Genomic DNA, 17,299 nt, shown 5'->3' with positions numbered 1-17,299 from the left:
GGTTGTTGTGAAGATAAAATGTAAATGTGTGTGTAAATGCAGGCAGAAGTGGTTTGGTTTCTTTTGAGCTTGCTTTGTAACACAGAGAGTAGACCTCTATGTACTGGCTTAAAGAAAACCACCCCCACAAAAAAAATGAGTTAGATAAAATCGCTATAAATTGTTGTGGTGATTCAGAGGTTTAATCTGAAATCAAGCTGGATTTGAGTTAGTTGCTGCATCTGGTAACTTCTCTCTCTTACATCATGGATGTTGGCGATTTGGATTTTAAAAGGGCAAAATAATACTCGAATTAGAGCTGTCAAGAGATGCACAAGGCAAACTGCTTTAATGCTAATAAACATGGCTAAATCTTTGCAGATTTTTATATTACAGATGTATGTTTTGTATTAGTCTATTAATAATATTGCTTAATACAAATTTGTCATGGCCTTTGGCTAGAACAATAAACTAATGAACTGGAAAAAGTGTGTGTGTGTGTGTGTGTGTGTGTGTGTGTGTGTGTGTGTCAGGTCAAACTCTAATTAGCTTTGCTCTGTGTCCTTCTTGGCTGCTTTTGCCTAGCTGGAATACCTCTTTAGCATCACCTACTTTTTGTTCTGCCCCCAATCCTACAATGGGCATCAGACCCTTGCCATACATTATTCTCTGCTCTTTGGAGGGAGGGAAGAATACAAAATGGCAATGCAATGTAATAATGCATCTAAAACTATTTGTAGCATAATGCTATAGCTTCTCATTTTTACCCCCCATTTTTCAACCTATACTCTGAACTAAGAACAGGCAAAATTGACAGCTGTATATGTAGGAGTTCTACCCAGCAGTGAAGTCTGTGCATCCTCACTGAAAATCCTTTCTGGCTTGAGAAATTCCACTAGATACCACTCACAGAATGGTGAGCCTCTCTTTGCAGCCTTAAGAACTTTTTAAAAAACCTTTTTGCAACAAGAAGATGAGAACTAACATATTTTCTGGATAACAGGATTCTGAGACAATGATTGAAGTCTGCGCTTTTTCTAAAGTTTCACAACCCCATGACTCCATGGCCAAAGGTATAAAAATACTATCCACAATTTCAATATTAAAAAATCCATCTCAACTAGTGTTTACAGAGTTCCACTGTCAAACCTGGCACTAGCCGTTTCAGTTCAAAGAGAATTAAAGCATGCTTCCTGTTCCAAAACATTTATTTCCACAGTCTGAGAACACAAACAGGGGATTTTGCACGTTTAGCTGGGCAATGTTTAGCTGGTGTCCAGGTGAGGTTAGTGAATATGCACAAGTAACCACTATGTGGTTCACGGGTAATGTGAACAGTAATTGATCGACTATGTATTGGTTCATGTGGGGAATTATGCATATTGGCCAGGCAATGTACAAAAGCATCTCTGATCAATTCACATTCTTGGGCATATTACGATGATTTCTCATAATGAATGGGAAATGTACCCAATCCCCTGTTGGTTTTGTCAGCCAGTATGTATTCTACATGCCTCCATGTGCTTAAGCACATTCTCCATAAACCTCACAGGAATAACCCCTCATCAAGGTCGAAATGATAGAACAAACCAAAAAATATCAAAGCAAGTACATATCCAACTAAAAACAAAGGATTTAAAAAATGGCAGCTCTAGGGAGAAGATTTTCGGGTAAAAGATAGAAGGAAAGGGTTAATCCCCACACCGTGTGTGGCCCTGATCCAGAACACCTGTTGCGAATTCTTTTCAAAGAATGTTGGCATCCCAAACACAGTATTTAAAGATGTGTTTAGCATCACATATTTTTTTTTTTTGTTCTTTAGTCGTTTAGTTGCGTCTTCATTAACCCAAAATCAATGACCACTTAAAGCCAGCCTAAACAAAGAATGTCCAGTATCTGAAGAGCACAGTGATGCTAGAATCAAAAAGGTCCCAAGGCAGGTTCAAGAGTGACTCCTCCTAAATCCTTAAGCTCTATGCATGGATAACATGGCTAGGACAGCATCCTCTCTGGATCTCAGCGACCATGGGAAAGAATGTCTGAAGAGGCAATCTTTCAGATAATGCAGTTCCTTTTAAAAAATAATTCTGCTGCTCCACTATTACCCAGGGTCTCCATTTCCCTTCCTTTTGGGCAATGCTGAACATTGGCTGACTGCTGTTCGGGCTCAGCTACTTAAATATAGCTTAAACGTAGTACAGGTGGCACTGTGGTCTAAACCACTGAGCCTCTTGGGCTTGCTGATTGGAAGGTCGGCGGTTCAAATCCCTGTGACGGAGTGAGCTCCCGTTGCTCTGTCCCACCTTCTGCTGACCTAGCAGTTTGAAAGCACGCCAGTGCAAGTAGATAAATAGGTACCGCTGCGGTGGGAAGGTAAATGGCATCTTAATAGTTTAGTCATGCTGGCCACATGACTCACAAAGCTGTCTGTGGACAAATGCCGGCTCCCTTGGCCTGAAAGCGAGATAAGCGCCGCAACCTCATAGTCGCCTATGACTGGACTTAACCGTCCAGGGCTCCTTTACCTTTTACCTTTTACTGAAATGTGCAGCATGATGCAACTGGCCAGGTTCCATGCGGAAAAACTTAATGAACTCTCAGAATTATATTAACAATTGTCCAATGTTCTTGACTAACATGCCAATTTATAGTGATTTTATTACAATTTTAGTACAAACATTGGCTTTTGAATTTTGGAATTGTTAGTTAAATGATTATCATGTTTTGTTTTGTTTTGTTTTAATCTTTCTTGGGGGGAGGGCAGTGAGAGGGGGCTGGGATATTCCACAGGATATCACGTTAGATTCCTCAACTACAACCACAGGATTGCAAAAATTACAGTGAAAAGATCCGTGAAGTCCAAGACACTGTGAGATTTTATCTTACAAACACAAGATATGTGTCTAAGATTGTTGCAGTCTTATACACTCTTGCTCCTGATAAAACGTCCTGCAACATAAAATTGTGCTGCGAATGTGCTCCAAACCTTTGGAGTGCAGTTCAATGCACATGCATGGAATCAGGCAGTACGTTTTTTTATATATTTGGACTTTCGGGAGCTGCTTGGTTTTTTGTAAATAATGAAGCCTGAAAGCACACTTGCTTCCCAGATCAGCTGCCCTTCTGGAGTGTTGCAATGTAAGGGAGCAGCCAGCGGGAGGTGAAATTGATCTAGTTTCACACGACCCAAAGGCTGACATTTTAAAAAAAATAATAATTAAAAAATTAAAAAAGCCTTCCTGTTTTCTCTACCCAGGAAATGAGAAGAGCAGATCTTCAATGGAAATTTTTCAGTCTCTTGAGCGCTAAAAATAGCAGTTAGGTAAAAAGAGGTGGGCATCAGCACTAATGAGGGAGTGGAGCTTCATTTCCTTTCTGTAAACAAGCAAGACTGAGCTGCGGGCTGGTTTATTTATCAACACATTTGTTCACATAGTTAGGTATAGGAGAAGGAGGGGGGGGGAGCTCTCCATTGTAGAGACATTTCCTTTTATTTAATGAAATCAACCTGTTTGGAAATGTGACATTTTTCCTGTTAGAAAGCACCAAGGCAGCCAAATAAGAAAAAGAAAGAAGTCTGTGTGTGTGTGTGTGTGTGTGTGTGTGTGCGCGCGCGCGCGCGCAGGGCGGAATGGTTGAATAGTGTTAACATTTTAAATGTGAGCAAGGAAAATCCCTGATGGATTAAAGAGCAAAATGATGTTAACCTTTTTTAAGCTTACTGAGGCAAGTGCTTCTAGGGATAGATAAAGCCCAGTTCAGAGCTGTGCTGAACACATCTCATGGAAGAATCAGGTCTCATTTCTTTCACAGGTTTGCTGCCACACCTAGTTTCCTCTGGATGATGCCCACAAAATGCAAGTCAGTGCATAAGGTACGCATACCTCGCCCTCACCTGTGTCTGGTCTGTACCTCTTCAGATGGAAATTTATAGAACTGAATGTTCCTCCCATCCACCCCCTGCCAAAAAATAAAATAAACATTCACAGAAAACTAGATGCCAGGGAGTATAGGGTTCTATTCTGGCCTCCTTCCTGACATGGGAGTTCCCTGCAGGGTGATCTCTTTTTTTCCATCAAGGAACATTCTGCCGCATGACAGAGGAAGCCTCCAACAATACTCTGAAGTGGTACAGGCCAGATCCAGGTTTACTGCCTTGGGGAGAAGGAGCCCTGAGTTCCAATTAACAGCATTCAGTGCTAAATTCAGCATTTCCCTTGGTGGGTGTGGGAGCTCTGCAAAGTTCTTGCCAGCTATGGAGACTGCCATCAGTAGTCCTGCACATGGATTGCTGAAACTGGGGGACGCAAGTGTAGAACAGAGCGTGTCCCTACCTGCATAAGCCCGCTCACCCTTTCGCGTGTGGCGGCATTGCAGGACGGAGAAGGCTTCATTGGGGCCCCGACAGAGGAATTCAACCTGGCTGGGCCCTTCCTGATGGCGGAGGGGGCTTTGGCAAATGGGGGTGCAGGCTTGGACTTGGGCTGTGCGGGGGGGCGGAGCCAATGGTGGACCCACCCCTTGGATCCAACCCTTGCTCATTTAAGCAGCCAGCACCCTGGGCTTGGCTGGTTTCTTCCTGCACCGGGCTTTCGGATCTCACTTTGGATTTATCTTGCGCCGATTTGTGTCCCGATTTTCACAGGACATTCCTGGAATTACACAGAACCCATACCAGCTTCTGATGTGATCCTGGAATGTCCTGCCCCCCCCCCACTCCAGTGCCATTATGGAGGAGGAGGAGCTGGTGCTTGCAGTGGTGCCACTGTCTTGCACAAGTCAGCGGGCAGCCGCGAGACCAAGGCACCAAAAGATACACGTCCCGATTTTCATCAGAGGGGTGTTGGAGGGTAAGTGCTGCACACATGAAGCACCACTAACGACCTTTGGCATGTGAGGCATCAAGTTTCAATCAGCATTTAAGCTCTTGCAGCTAAGACCAGAACTGAAGTCACACCCCCTACTCTGATTTCAGCCATTTTTCATTTGTGCCCATTTACACATGGGTCTTCCGGCCCACAATGAGATCCCCCCTCACATCAGTGGAGAGGAGAGCTCCATGGACCCTCTTTTGACATGAATGGTGAAGATGACTTGTGCATTATGTGATTGCTACACAAATGCAAATGCCGTCGTACTGCGTGCCCAATAAAGTGAAGCTGTTTAAAAAGCAGGAATGCTTCCTAGCACAATTCTTAAGATGTTTACTTGGAGGAAAGTCCTGCTGAATTCAATGGGTCTTATTTGCTAATAAGTGTGCGTAGGATTGCAGCCTGAAGCTGTCATTGCCTGCGCTCCAGCACTGAGAGTGCCTGCTGAAATAGCCCATGCCTTGACAGTCAAACAACCCGCTTCTGCATATTGTGTCACTTTTGAGATTTATTTTTTTTTGCACTTCTCTTTGCAACAGTAATGCTCTCCAGTAACATGCAAAGTTAGTTAGTGAACGTTTCCAAGTTGTCCTCCATGGCAACTCTTAGCCCCCCAAAATGCGGTTTTTGGGTAGCACAACTGTTGCATTTGCACTGGGCACCACAGGGGTCACAAAACAGAGTGTGAGAGGCGGGGGGGGGAGGTGTCACTGAATTTTAGCGTCGCATGGGGAGCCGCTGAGATTTGAGAGCCCAAAGTCTGCCACTGCAGCTCAGTGCTGCCCAGATACATGGAACATCATTAAAGAAGTCACACTGATTTGACCTGCAACTTTGATAAGGGTATCTCCAGAGTATAGATGATTGGATATGAATGGTTAATACTGTGTAGCATCACTCTAAATCAGGGTAATTTCTAGAGCTATTCCCACAGAGCTATCCAAAAAATGTCAAGACCTGACAAGTCACACCAGCCTTTTAAAGGTTTAAGCAACATTCTAAGCTTTGGCAATTGATCACCAGCACACTTATCTTAAACTGTATGCCCGGATGCTTTTGAGTGGATGGTTGACCTTCCAACTGCATGCCAGTGAGCGAAAGACTAATGGGCTGCACCCTGATGTAACAGAGCCTATACTACACAGTGTGCAATTGCTGGTTCATGATTAATGCTATGGAGCCAGCAAAAAATCCGAAGCTAGATTGGCAATGGGCTGAGCAATGCCGTACGTATTCCAGGGTTTTTCAAATAAAAAAATAATACAATGTAACTCATGCCACAAGCTTAGATTAATTTAATCAGTAGATCAATCAACTAAAGTTTGCTTGATTAATTGGTAGGAGCTGATTTTAATAGGCAAGAACACATTTACAATTTGGTAGAGCTGCAAGTGAAGTCATTTTGAGGGCTATTATCCACGCCTTATCATAAGAAAACCGAAAGAGAATGTCAGCGAGAGTGTTAATTGTGCCAATGAGTGGGATATTTTGCTAAAGTATATAAGTAACCTTCTAGTTCTTCCAGTATTTTGCATATAGGATCTACGGCAGCCATTTGGCAATTCAATAATTAAATTAGCAACACAAGCAGTTGTTTAATTAACAAAACATCCTCTACTTGGTTGAAAGTCTCCAAAGTCATATTTCCTTACACTTTCAAGTGCAATGGAGTGGGCAGCGTTGAGCATGCTGGAGAAACACCTTAAATTAATTGTCAGTAATTTCATCTAGGCACTTTTTGAACTAATTTTGAATGCATCCGGCAAGTCAAATATATGCTATTCATAGCGGGGGTGTGGAGCACATTGCTTTTAAAACCTGCCACAAGTTCATGTCATCACCCCTCCTGCCCGGTCCCCATATCACATGAAAGGGTAAACAACTGTTCCATATTCACTTTTTCCAATCCACTCATTTTTTTTATGTACTTTTGATGATCGTACAGCAGATATCTCAGGCTTATTATGACTCACTCTGCCTTTGCAGTGGAGGGGGAAAGGGGGAGATGATGGTAAAGAGTCCAAAAATTCCTGAGGCCTGAATACTGCGCTTTGATTCTCGTAAATATCTAATAAAAATGTGCCCTCATTTAGTCAAATGGTTGGGACGGCATCCAAAAGATTAAGATAATCAGAGGTTTAGATAAAGGGGAGTGCTGTGTACACAGGATTACACTGTTGTGGACAACAGATTTTGAAAGAGTGCGCACCCAAGAACAGCCTGTATTACAGAGCAGAAGCATCGGCACACATCCCAGCTGGTGTGTTGTGCATGTGGCACGAGCCGATCCATGTAAACATGCGCTATGCTCAGCAGCGTTTATGCATTTGCTTCGGCATCCTTATAAGAACTTGCATGAAAGTGGTCCCCCAACCTTTCTCACAGGCTCATATAAGATCAGTTAGGCCTGGTGAGCATTTAAGGTCCTCATTCCTACTTTGTAGGTTGCCATCTGATTGGATTTCACTTTGATTCTGACTTGATTTTAAGATGTATTTTAATTGATTGCTTGATTTTATGGTGATGTGTTATATATTTGATGTTAGCCGCCCTTAGCCCAGTTTTGGCCAGGGAGGGTGGGGTATAAATCTTCTTCTTCTTCTTCTTCTTCTTCTTCTTCTTCTTCTTCTTCTTCTTCTTCTTCTTAACTAGCAATTCAACCATTGTTTGGTTAAACTATAACTAGTGATGGACAAATGTCTTAGTTTGATTTCTCTCCATTTCTCAATGTTCCGTTTTCAATTTTCCATAAGGTAAAAGTAAAGTTAAAGGACCCTTAAGAGTTAATTCTAGTCGCAGATGACTCTGGGGTTGAGGTGCTCATCTCGCTTTACAGGCCGAGGGAGCCGGCATTTGTCCGCAGACAGTTTTTCCGGGTCATGTGGCCAGCATGACTAAGCTGCTTCTGGTGAAACCAGAGCAGTGCATGGAAACGTTGTTCACCTTCCCGCCAGAGTGGTACCTGGCGTGCTTTCGAACTGCTAGGTTGGCAGGAGCTGGGATCAAGCAACAAGAGCTCACCCCGTCGTGTGGATTCGAACCGCCAACCTTCTGATTGGCAAGCCCAAGAGGCTCAGTGGTTTAGACACAGCACCACCCGCGCCGTGTTCAATTTTCCATACTTCCACACAAATATTTGTATATATTTAAACTGCTCATGAAAATTCATCACGATTTTAGCATGTTTCTCCTAATATACCGGTACTATTTTTGTATGCAATTTCCCATAATACAATGAATTTTTGTTTGTTATTTTCACCAATGTAGGCAATTTTATGCATACTTTATCATATGCATTTTTGCTGGGAAAGGTTATGGACCACCGGAATAAAATTCACGGCATGTAATGCCTTGAAGGAGAATATTATGAAAATGATATATAGGTGGTACATGACCCCAGTCAAGCTTGCAAAAATATATCACCTGTCTGATAATAAATGTTGGAAATGTAGAGAGGCTGAGGGGACATTCTTTCACCTCTGGTGGACATGCCCAAAAGTGAGGGTCTTCTGGGAAATGATCTATAATGAACTAAAAAAGGTATTTAAATATACCTTTGTTAAGAAACCGGAGGCCTTCCTCTTGGGCATTGTCGGCCAGAAAGTGTCAAAGAAGGACAGAAATTTCTTTATGTATGCGACAACAGCAGCAAGAATACTTATTGCAAAGTATTGGAAGACACAAGACTTGCCCACACTGGAAGAGTGGCAGACGCAATTGATGGATTATATGGAATTGGCTGAAATGACTGGCAGAATCCGAGACTTGGGAGAAGAAACAACGGAAGAGGACTGGAAGAAGTTTAAGGACTATTTACAAAAACAATATAAGTTGTATGAATGTTAAGTATCTGCACGATTTAGAAAATCTCAGTTCCAGCAAATAGATTTTGTAAAATAGAAAATTAAGTTATAAGTAAGAAAAGGTCGAAATTTAAGGCAACAATATGTTTAAATTTAAGGTATGAGTAAATGATAAAAATTATATTAAATTTAGAAGTATAATATTTGGAAAGTACAAAATAAGGTATGAAACAAGGTAATAATTTGCTGATATTTTTAATATAAATAATGCAGGGTAAAGGAGATGTGAGGAAGTCCAGTTAGTTATATATATAAAAAATTGTATTGAATGGTTGGTTTTTTTCTTTTTCTTTTTTCTTTTTTATTTCTTTTTTTCTATATGGTTTTTTTGGTGTATTTGTTTTGGCTTTTTGTGTACTATTTTTTTGGTGAAGGGATCTTGTATGAAAATTTAATAAAATATTTTTTTAAAAAAATATCATATGCATTTTTGAAACACGTTACTGTATTAGTGAGCTGCATTGCTAAATCTGAAGAACTGCAGATTTCGAACGGTGGCTGTTTTTTCAGTTCGTGTGTTATTTCAGAAAGTGCTTATTAGCCAGGTTCACCTTTAAATGTGAGCTGATTTCTAACCCATCTCCAGCAACAGCTCTATCCATTTCAGCACCTCCCAACAGAACCATAAATGTGGCTTGTATTGCAATCAGCCAGCATGCCCTGAAGCTCTTGTGGCCTCTTCATCATTTATTGAAAGCAGAACAGGTTCATTAATACCACCCCAATTTAGTTGTGTGAATTTTGCTTAAAGACAGCATGGCAAATTTTAAATCTGTCGATTAAATTTGTCCCCTTCCCATTTTATCATTGAGGCTGAGATAAAAATGTTTCTTACAGTGGCAAGCAGATGCCTCCAGGAAGCCCAAACCTAGGTCTTTCCTGCCTGTCCCCCTACAGAATGTTCAAATTCCAAAAATGAGGGATGCCAAACTGTTGTAACATGTCTTGGGAATTCAAAAGATATTTTGGTTTAATTCATGTAATTGAGTTTTGCTTGGCAAAATTGAACAGAAATTATTAAAAAGGATTGCGAAGTACTTGCAGTTATATTAATAATATTTTTAATTATTTTGATTACCATTTAGAATTACCTGACATTTTCAGAAGGTAAAATTAAAATTCTTTGGTTTTTCACAAGCAGTTTATGTGCTTCTTTCGTCATATGTAGACTTAGGAAGCTAATTGTTGTCCAATTACAAAAATAATAGCAAATTTGAATTGCTCACACCCAAACACGTATTTTTGAAGAAATTTGAAAAATTACGTTTCACCTCTTAAAATGACATGTCCTATTACCCCACCAGAAACCAGTACAGTGGTACCTCGGGTTACAGACGCTTCAGGTTACAGACTCCGCTCACCCAGAAAAAGTACCTTGGGAAGAAGGACAGAACCTTTTTTATGTATGCTACAACAGCAGCAAGAATACTGATTGCAAAATACTGGAAGACACAAGATTTACCCACTCTGGAAGAATGGCAGATGAAGATGATCGACTACATGGGACTGGCAGAAATGACCGGCAGAATCCGAGACCAGGGAAAAGAGTCGGCGGAAGAAGATTGGAAGAAATTTAATGACTATTTGCAGAAATATTGCAAAGTTAATGAATGTTAGATTGATGTTGGACAGAAATTAAGTGGTTTCCAGCTGTAATGTAAAGGTTGAGTAATAAGTTAAAATAAGTTATAATAAGTTATAATAAGGATTTGCTGAGTTAAGAACTTGAATTGGAATACAAAAGGGGGAGGTGAGAGGAGGTCCGGGAAATAAGTTAATGGAATAAGTAATGAAATTATATTTGTTTTGTTTTTCTGTATTTTTGTCATTTTTTGTGCATTTTTGTTTTTTTGTTTGTGTTTTGTATTAACTTGGAAAAATCTAATAAATATATATATATATATATATATATATATATATATATATAAAGTACTGTGGCTTAAGAACTTTGCTTCAGTATGAGAACAGAAATTGCACGGTGGCGGCGCAGCGGCAGCGGGAGGCCCCATTAGCTAAAGTGGTACCTCAGGTTAAGAACAGTTTCAGGTTAAGAACGGACCTCCGGAACGAATTACGTTCTTAACCCGAGGCACTACTGTATTCATTGAAATGCATACACTATAAAGGGCATCTAGACGCACTGGCTTCTTTTTCTCTGCACTAAATTTGGTGAAAAATAAATAAATTTGAAGATGGCTTAAAGATCTTTACAGATGAGATCATTTTTGGAAATGTCCTCTCTTGCCCCTTACACTTTCTCTCCCCACCCCTGCCATTTTCCTCCCCTTTCCTGGTGCTAAACATGGTTCGATATTTAATGCATGCTTAAGCAGCCATGGTTAACCCAAACCATAGTTCCACTGTAAACCAAAGGTTGAGGGTCACAATAGAAGTGATGGCAGCAGCTATGCAATGCATCCACCCAGTTCATGCATAAAGCAGGAGTGAGGTGTCCAGTTTATATCTCAAAAAGGAATTTGCAGGTGAAGGGAACAGAATCTTCCCTCATCCCTCACCTTACTTCCAGTGCTTGAATTATAGGAGCCTCCGAGGAGAATCCTCTTACCAGGGCCAGATTTAGGTTTGATGAGGCCCTAAGCTACTGAAGGTAAGGGGGTCCAGCTGTCTTTTGTCAACAACAAATTGTCGCTGTTTTGTGTGTTGAATATATATGGTAATTTATGGACCTAATAGGTATAAACCCCACATCCCGGCAACAGCTGTATATAAAGGTAAAAGGTAAAGGACCCCTGGACAGTTAAGTCCAGTCAAAGGCAACTATGGGGTTGCGGCACTCATCTTGCTTTCAGGCCGAGGGAGCCAGCGTTTATCCACAGACAGCTTTCCGGGTCATGTGGCCAGCAGGACTAATCTGCTTCTGGCGCAACAGTACATCGTGACAGAGTGCCGAAAACGCCGTTTACTTTCCCGCCACACCTATTTATCTACTTGCACTGGCGTGCTTTTGAACTGCTAGGTAGGCAGGAGCTGGGACAGAGCAACAGGAGCTCACCCCGTTGTGTGGATTCGAACCACCAACCTTCCAATCGGCAAGCCCAAGAGGCTCAGTGGTTTAGACCACAGCGCCACCTGCATCCCTACAGCTGCATATAAGCCAGTGTTAACGCCCTTCATTGCAGCTGAGCTGCAGTTAAGCCCTGAAAAATGGGCGTTCCAGCAGAGTGGCAGGAGAAGGTCCAAGCAGGGGGATGTACAGCGGATCCTAACTTCATTCAGCTTGGTTATAGCAACATGTGGAACTTGCACTGATAAAATGGGGGGTGTTTTCCATCTGCCAGCCTAGCCCTGAGTGGATTATGGAATGGGTGCAATTTACGATGGATTCCTATATTCAGGATTGCTCTGTAAATTATCAGCAGCTGGATCAAGCCCCTAGTGTTTGGCAAAAGAACCTGAAGTTAATCTGCTATATAGGTTGCATTCTCGTCTCTGAACTATGCTGCAGATAAGATACACACCATACGGCACGGCTTGCTCCAAGCAAATTATTCCTTCTGAAATCAACCAGATTTTTAAATTTTATTTTTGTACACAAAATGAGCACAGCCAGAGAATTAAGAAACCAATTGCACAGAAAAGTCCCCATAGGAAAATGATGCTAGAGATGGGGCAGCCTGAGGAGCAGGGGCCACGTTCATTTTTGGAACAGGCAAATGCGTTTGAAATACCTGGAAAACTCCAGACCCCAATGCTTTAAAAACAAGAACAGCCAGTGTTGGTAAATGTCAATGATTTTTAAAACACAGCATGCGACATGTCACAGCCCCGCTGCCCAACCACTTCCCTACCCACCAAATACTATATATTTCTACAATTAACCTTTCAACCAAAACCAAACCAAAATGACATTGACAGAAGAAACCCAGCTAAATCAAACAAAATTTAAGAAAATCTGCAGCTAGACAAAAGTCAGGAAAATGTCAATTACCTTGGACTTTGATTGCTTGGTTCAAAAAAGCACAGTCATTCTGTCTCATATAATGTTTTGTATCCAGCTAAGGTGTGTGTCTATCAGCTCTGAAAAAGATTTGCAAAACCATTTTTGAGAAAGAAATGTAACCTTTGACCCTGTTGAAAGGTCAAATGTTACAATGCTTGCTTTCTGTTGCACATTAAATGCTATCACATGAATTGCTTCCCTACACATCCCTGGACCAACTAACCAGCATTCACACGAAATGTTTCACTTGCAACAGCTGGAGGTACATTTGAAGTAACTTTCTCATGTTTTCATGTTTGACGTACAGTACTCTAACCAGGACACAAATTCCATGAGACCTCAGTATTAATAGGCAGTCTACAACAGGCGTATCCTTTACGTTCTAGAAAATATTGCAATGCAATTTTCCCAACAGGTTCATGGAAATAGTTCATATGTGTGTGTTTGTGTGTGTGTATGTGTGTTTGTGCGCGCGCGCGCGCCTTAAAGGTGAAAACTTACTGGGCAATATTCAAGATGTTCCATGTGAATACAGGTAGGTAGCTATGTTGGTCTGCCGTAGTTGAAACAAAACAAAATAAATAAAATTAAATTTAAAAATTCCTTCCAGTAGCACCTTAGAGACCATGTGAATACAGTCCACTAAAGCATAATCTGCAAACAGCTCAGTTTTTACAAACTCCATGCCGCCTTGAGGACTAGCACCTTGGTTTATTAGTTGGATGTTAGGCACACAGGGTAGAATTTAACTAAGTCATATTCAGAGTAGACCTCCTGCCCCCAAAATCAATGGACTTAAGTTAGTCATAACTACTCCCTCAGTTTCACCTGCTGTACACAATCATTCTCCATCATGAATATAGTGCCTAACCTTAGTCACACTGCAAGTGGTACAAATCATATTTGGAAGGGGGGGGGGGAATAATTCTGCTCTGGACATTCATTTCTACATTTTATAACCTACCAAGAAAGAACTGCGGGGGGGGGGGGAATCTGAAACGTACAAGTCTTTATGAAAGTTCTCATCACATGGCCTCAATTCAATATTGTTTCACTTTTCCAGTCAGACCTCATTAAAGTCCCACCGCACAGTATTTGCTTTGACAGAAACATTAAATGACGTATTAGTATAATAACACATTGCCATCCATAAATGCTATTTGCTACTGCAGTAGAATTTTCTTCAGTGTTTCCCTTTCCAGACATCTTCGTTCAGTCAGTAAATGCAACTGCCACTTTTCAAAAGGGCTGCCTGACACCTGCCGTTTTGCTTTTTTTAAAGAACGCCCCACAGCTTCTCCACTGACCCTTTCAATTTAGGACCTTTTAAAAGCAGGGGCTACCCCAGGCACAGGCAAACTCAGCCCTCCATATGTTTTTTGGGACTACAACTCCCATCATCCCTAGCTAACAGGACCAATGGTCAGGGATGATGGGAATTGTAGTCATCTGGAGGGCTGAGTTTACCTGTGCCTGGACTACCCCCAAGCTGCTGGCCATTCTTGCTGCTTTTAGAGGCAGTATGGGAATCCTTAGACCTGGGACCAAACTGTGACCCTTTCTGCCTCTCCATCTGGCCCTCAGGACCCTTCCAGAACACCCCTTCCTTAGCCACACACCCTCTTCCCAAGTAACCACTCTCAGCGCCCCTGCTTCTCGCCCTCCTCAAATACTTTCCCCTGTCTGGAATGTTTCCTTGATCTCAGATAATGCTTCCTTGTTGAATGAATGGATGATAGAGGGGTGTGTGAACAAACTATCCTACTGTAAATACAGCAGCAGCAACAACTACTTTATTATTTATATGCAGCCCATATGACTGGGTTGTCCCAGCCACTCTGGGTGGCTTCCAGCAAGATATAAAAACACCAAAAGTCGTGTAGTTATCTATCTCCTTAACATGTGATGGGTGGGTGTTCCACAGGGCTGGTTGCCACTACCAAGAAGGCCCTCTGCCTGGTTTCCTGTAACTTCACTCCTTACAGTGAGGGCACTGCCAGAAGGTCATTGGAGGTAGACCTCAGTGTCTGGGTTGATTCTTCTTCAAGTATACAGGACCGAGGCGGTCCAGGGCTTTAAAGATCAGCACCTTTAAATTTACATTGGCTGCCCCACCCCCTTTTGCTTCTGGTCCCACCTACCATTGCCACATGGACCCCAGAAGGTGGCCCAGACAGGAATTTGGCCCTCGGTGTGACAAACTTCCTCTAAATGAAGTTTAGCCACAGAGGGAGAGAGCTCTTCTGCTTGTGTCTTGCTGGTGAGCTTCCCCAGTACTATTTCTCTAGAAAAGAGGCGCCAGAACTGAGTTCCAGCAAGTTCTGGCTGCAGAAAAGCCATGAACTTCCCAGGTGCATCTAGTTGGCCAGGTATTGAACTACCAGAAGGCTGAATTTCATGCCCTTCTTTTGTTAAAAGCAAAAAGGCTGGATAAAAATACTTTAACATAAAAACAAACACCTGTTCTTTGCCCGAGGAATCTAGGTCTCAAGCAGAGGTCTTTCACATCACCTGCAATCTAATCCTCTTATTGGGAGATGCCAGGAATTCAGCTCTTCAAGTGCTCTACTGATGAACTGCCACCTGTTCCCCAATGTCCCCAGGCAACTGGGAGGGAAGCAGAGGCAGAGAGGTTCGTTCCCAGCAAAGGGCCTCCTTATCCACACACACTGAGTCACTGGTCTGCAAAGCCCCACTCTAGCTTGCTGCGCAAACGGCCAAGGCCCTTGTCAATCATTAATGCCACACCTGAGACTGCAGAGTGATTAGCTGAAAAGTCATTACATTTCTGATGGCCAGAGGACTTTCACACAGTTAATCAGTTAATGGGGGTACTGTGTGCATGCTTAATTCCCTGGAGATCAAGTTACAGGGATAATGCTGTAAAGTAAATGTAGATTATAAGACAAAACAACAAATGGTGAGCAGGGACAAGTTTTATATTAAAAAACAACAACCCAGTTACAACCCAGTCCTGCTTATGTTGACCCAGAAGTAAGTCCTATTGGGATTTCAAAGTTGTTGGTGTCTGTCTGTTTCGGGAGACAATGGAAGAGTGTGCCTTTGTGAGTGAAGTCAAACTGTTGGAAGGTTACAGTGCCTACTGTGGCTGTAGAAACCAATATGGAAGAGGCATGTTTTGTTGCAGCTGGGAAAGGGGATTTGCCTCTATATAACTGTGCATCAGAGTGCAGGTTTGGAATCAGAGGATAGAAGGAGCAGAGGTACCCCACCCTTGCTGTAATTCACCAATTGACAACCTCAGCTGACTTTAACAAATGGCAGCCAGACTATCAGCACATGACAAACAGAGCAGCTGCTGCTAAAAAGTTTACTACCTAATGCATTAATAGTTTGTCCCATAGTAGGTAGAATCTGAATAATTATAGGTTCATGGTGCCTTTTTGAATGAACATAGGAACCTTGAGTGCTGTGGAATTCTAGTGTGTGGCGTATACTATTTATTTAGCTTCAAACAGTGAAGTAATCATAAAGTACAATTTTGCAAAAATAATAAAAATAAATAATAAAATGTAGCCAGATGGTTTTGGTTGATGGGGGTTGTGAAAGGAAAACCATGTGTGTCTGAGTCAAGCATTTGACTCTCCTAGCTAGTAAATTGCAGAGAACATATTAAATGGGTGGTTAATTTTAGTATACACATGATTGAAGTCAGTGTGTACTCGTTCACACGTTAGAATTTCCCAGGGAACAGACACAAGCTTTCTAACTTGGGGAATCTGGTTAGCCTGAGAAAAGAAACAAGAAAACCTACGGTTTTTGTTTCTGCTCAGAAACTTCACTCGGCTTCCGAGACGCTTCTTACAGTCTTGCTTCTGAAAAGGTTTCAGTTGATGTGAACATGAAAAGAGAACTTTTTGAATTATGGTACCCAGATTACGAAACGGCCTCCCAGGAGAGGTATGTTTGCTTCTTCCACCTCCTGGTCCATTCCCTGCTTTTTAATAGGCATGAAAGACAATGGGCTTCTTTTTTTCAGTCAACATCGTCTCAATTTTATTGCTTCTCTCTGATTCATATTGTTTTAATTATCTGTTCTTTTATTGTGCTGTAATTTTTACTGCAATATTGTCTTATCTGGTTTTGCTGTTAGCTGCCTTGTTCCAGCTTGTGCAGAAAGAATTATTATTAAAAATAAATAACTGGTGGGGCACTCAGCGAATAGGGTTGAATCTAGTGCTACTTCTACTTAAGAGCAGATTCACAAAAATTAATGAACATAACTAACCTATGTTCATTCATTTCTAAGTGCCAAACCAAGTAAAAATTAGTCTCGTTTATTACTTGTATGAAACTGGGTGATCAATGCAAGACGTGGTTCTATGTGGGGAAAGCTCAACTGGGTTGGAACTGCAAAGTTTTGTGTATAAGTCCATTTAAAATGGATTCCTCCTTCATCACTATCCCATCCTTCTTAACAGAGGCAAAAGCACAATTTCAACAGTTCTTAAGATTGCAGATCTCCCAACAACCGTTGCAACACCGTTCACTCTCATAAACCTGAAAGTTAGTCCAATCGATACTACTGGTCTGCAACCTATTGCAGATTAAGTGTGCACAATGGATATGGTGCTTTACAGAGCAATTATAAGCAAAAAGACAAG

The 17,299-nt window shown here is 41.7% G+C and overlaps 1 protein-coding gene across 5 annotated transcripts in view; it reads right to left on the bottom strand.

The window, feature by feature from the left end:
- Positions 1 to 17,299, bottom strand: part of NFATC2 (nuclear factor of activated T cells 2) — a gene marked incomplete at its 3' end in the record, with an annotated part of 140,292 nt that overhangs the window by 3,528 nt on the left and 119,465 nt on the right. Inside the window, exon 10 of one of the 5 annotated variants that reach the window (XM_079979066.1) lies at positions 12,663 to 12,751. The exons of the other annotated variants lie outside the window; for them this stretch is intronic. Within the exon in view, the coding sequence (XP_079835192.1) occupies positions 12,708 to 12,751 (44 nt within the window). The remainder of the gene's footprint in view (positions 1 to 12,662; positions 12,752 to 17,299) is intronic. 5 annotated transcript variants of the gene reach the window in all.

The sequence above is a fragment of the Podarcis cretensis genome, assembly GCF_951804945.1.
Source record: "Podarcis cretensis genome assembly, chromosome: 6".
NCBI classification, from domain to species: domain Eukaryota; kingdom Metazoa; phylum Chordata; class Lepidosauria; order Squamata; family Lacertidae; genus Podarcis; species Podarcis cretensis.
This window is presented reverse-complemented; position numbering and strand designations above follow the sequence as displayed.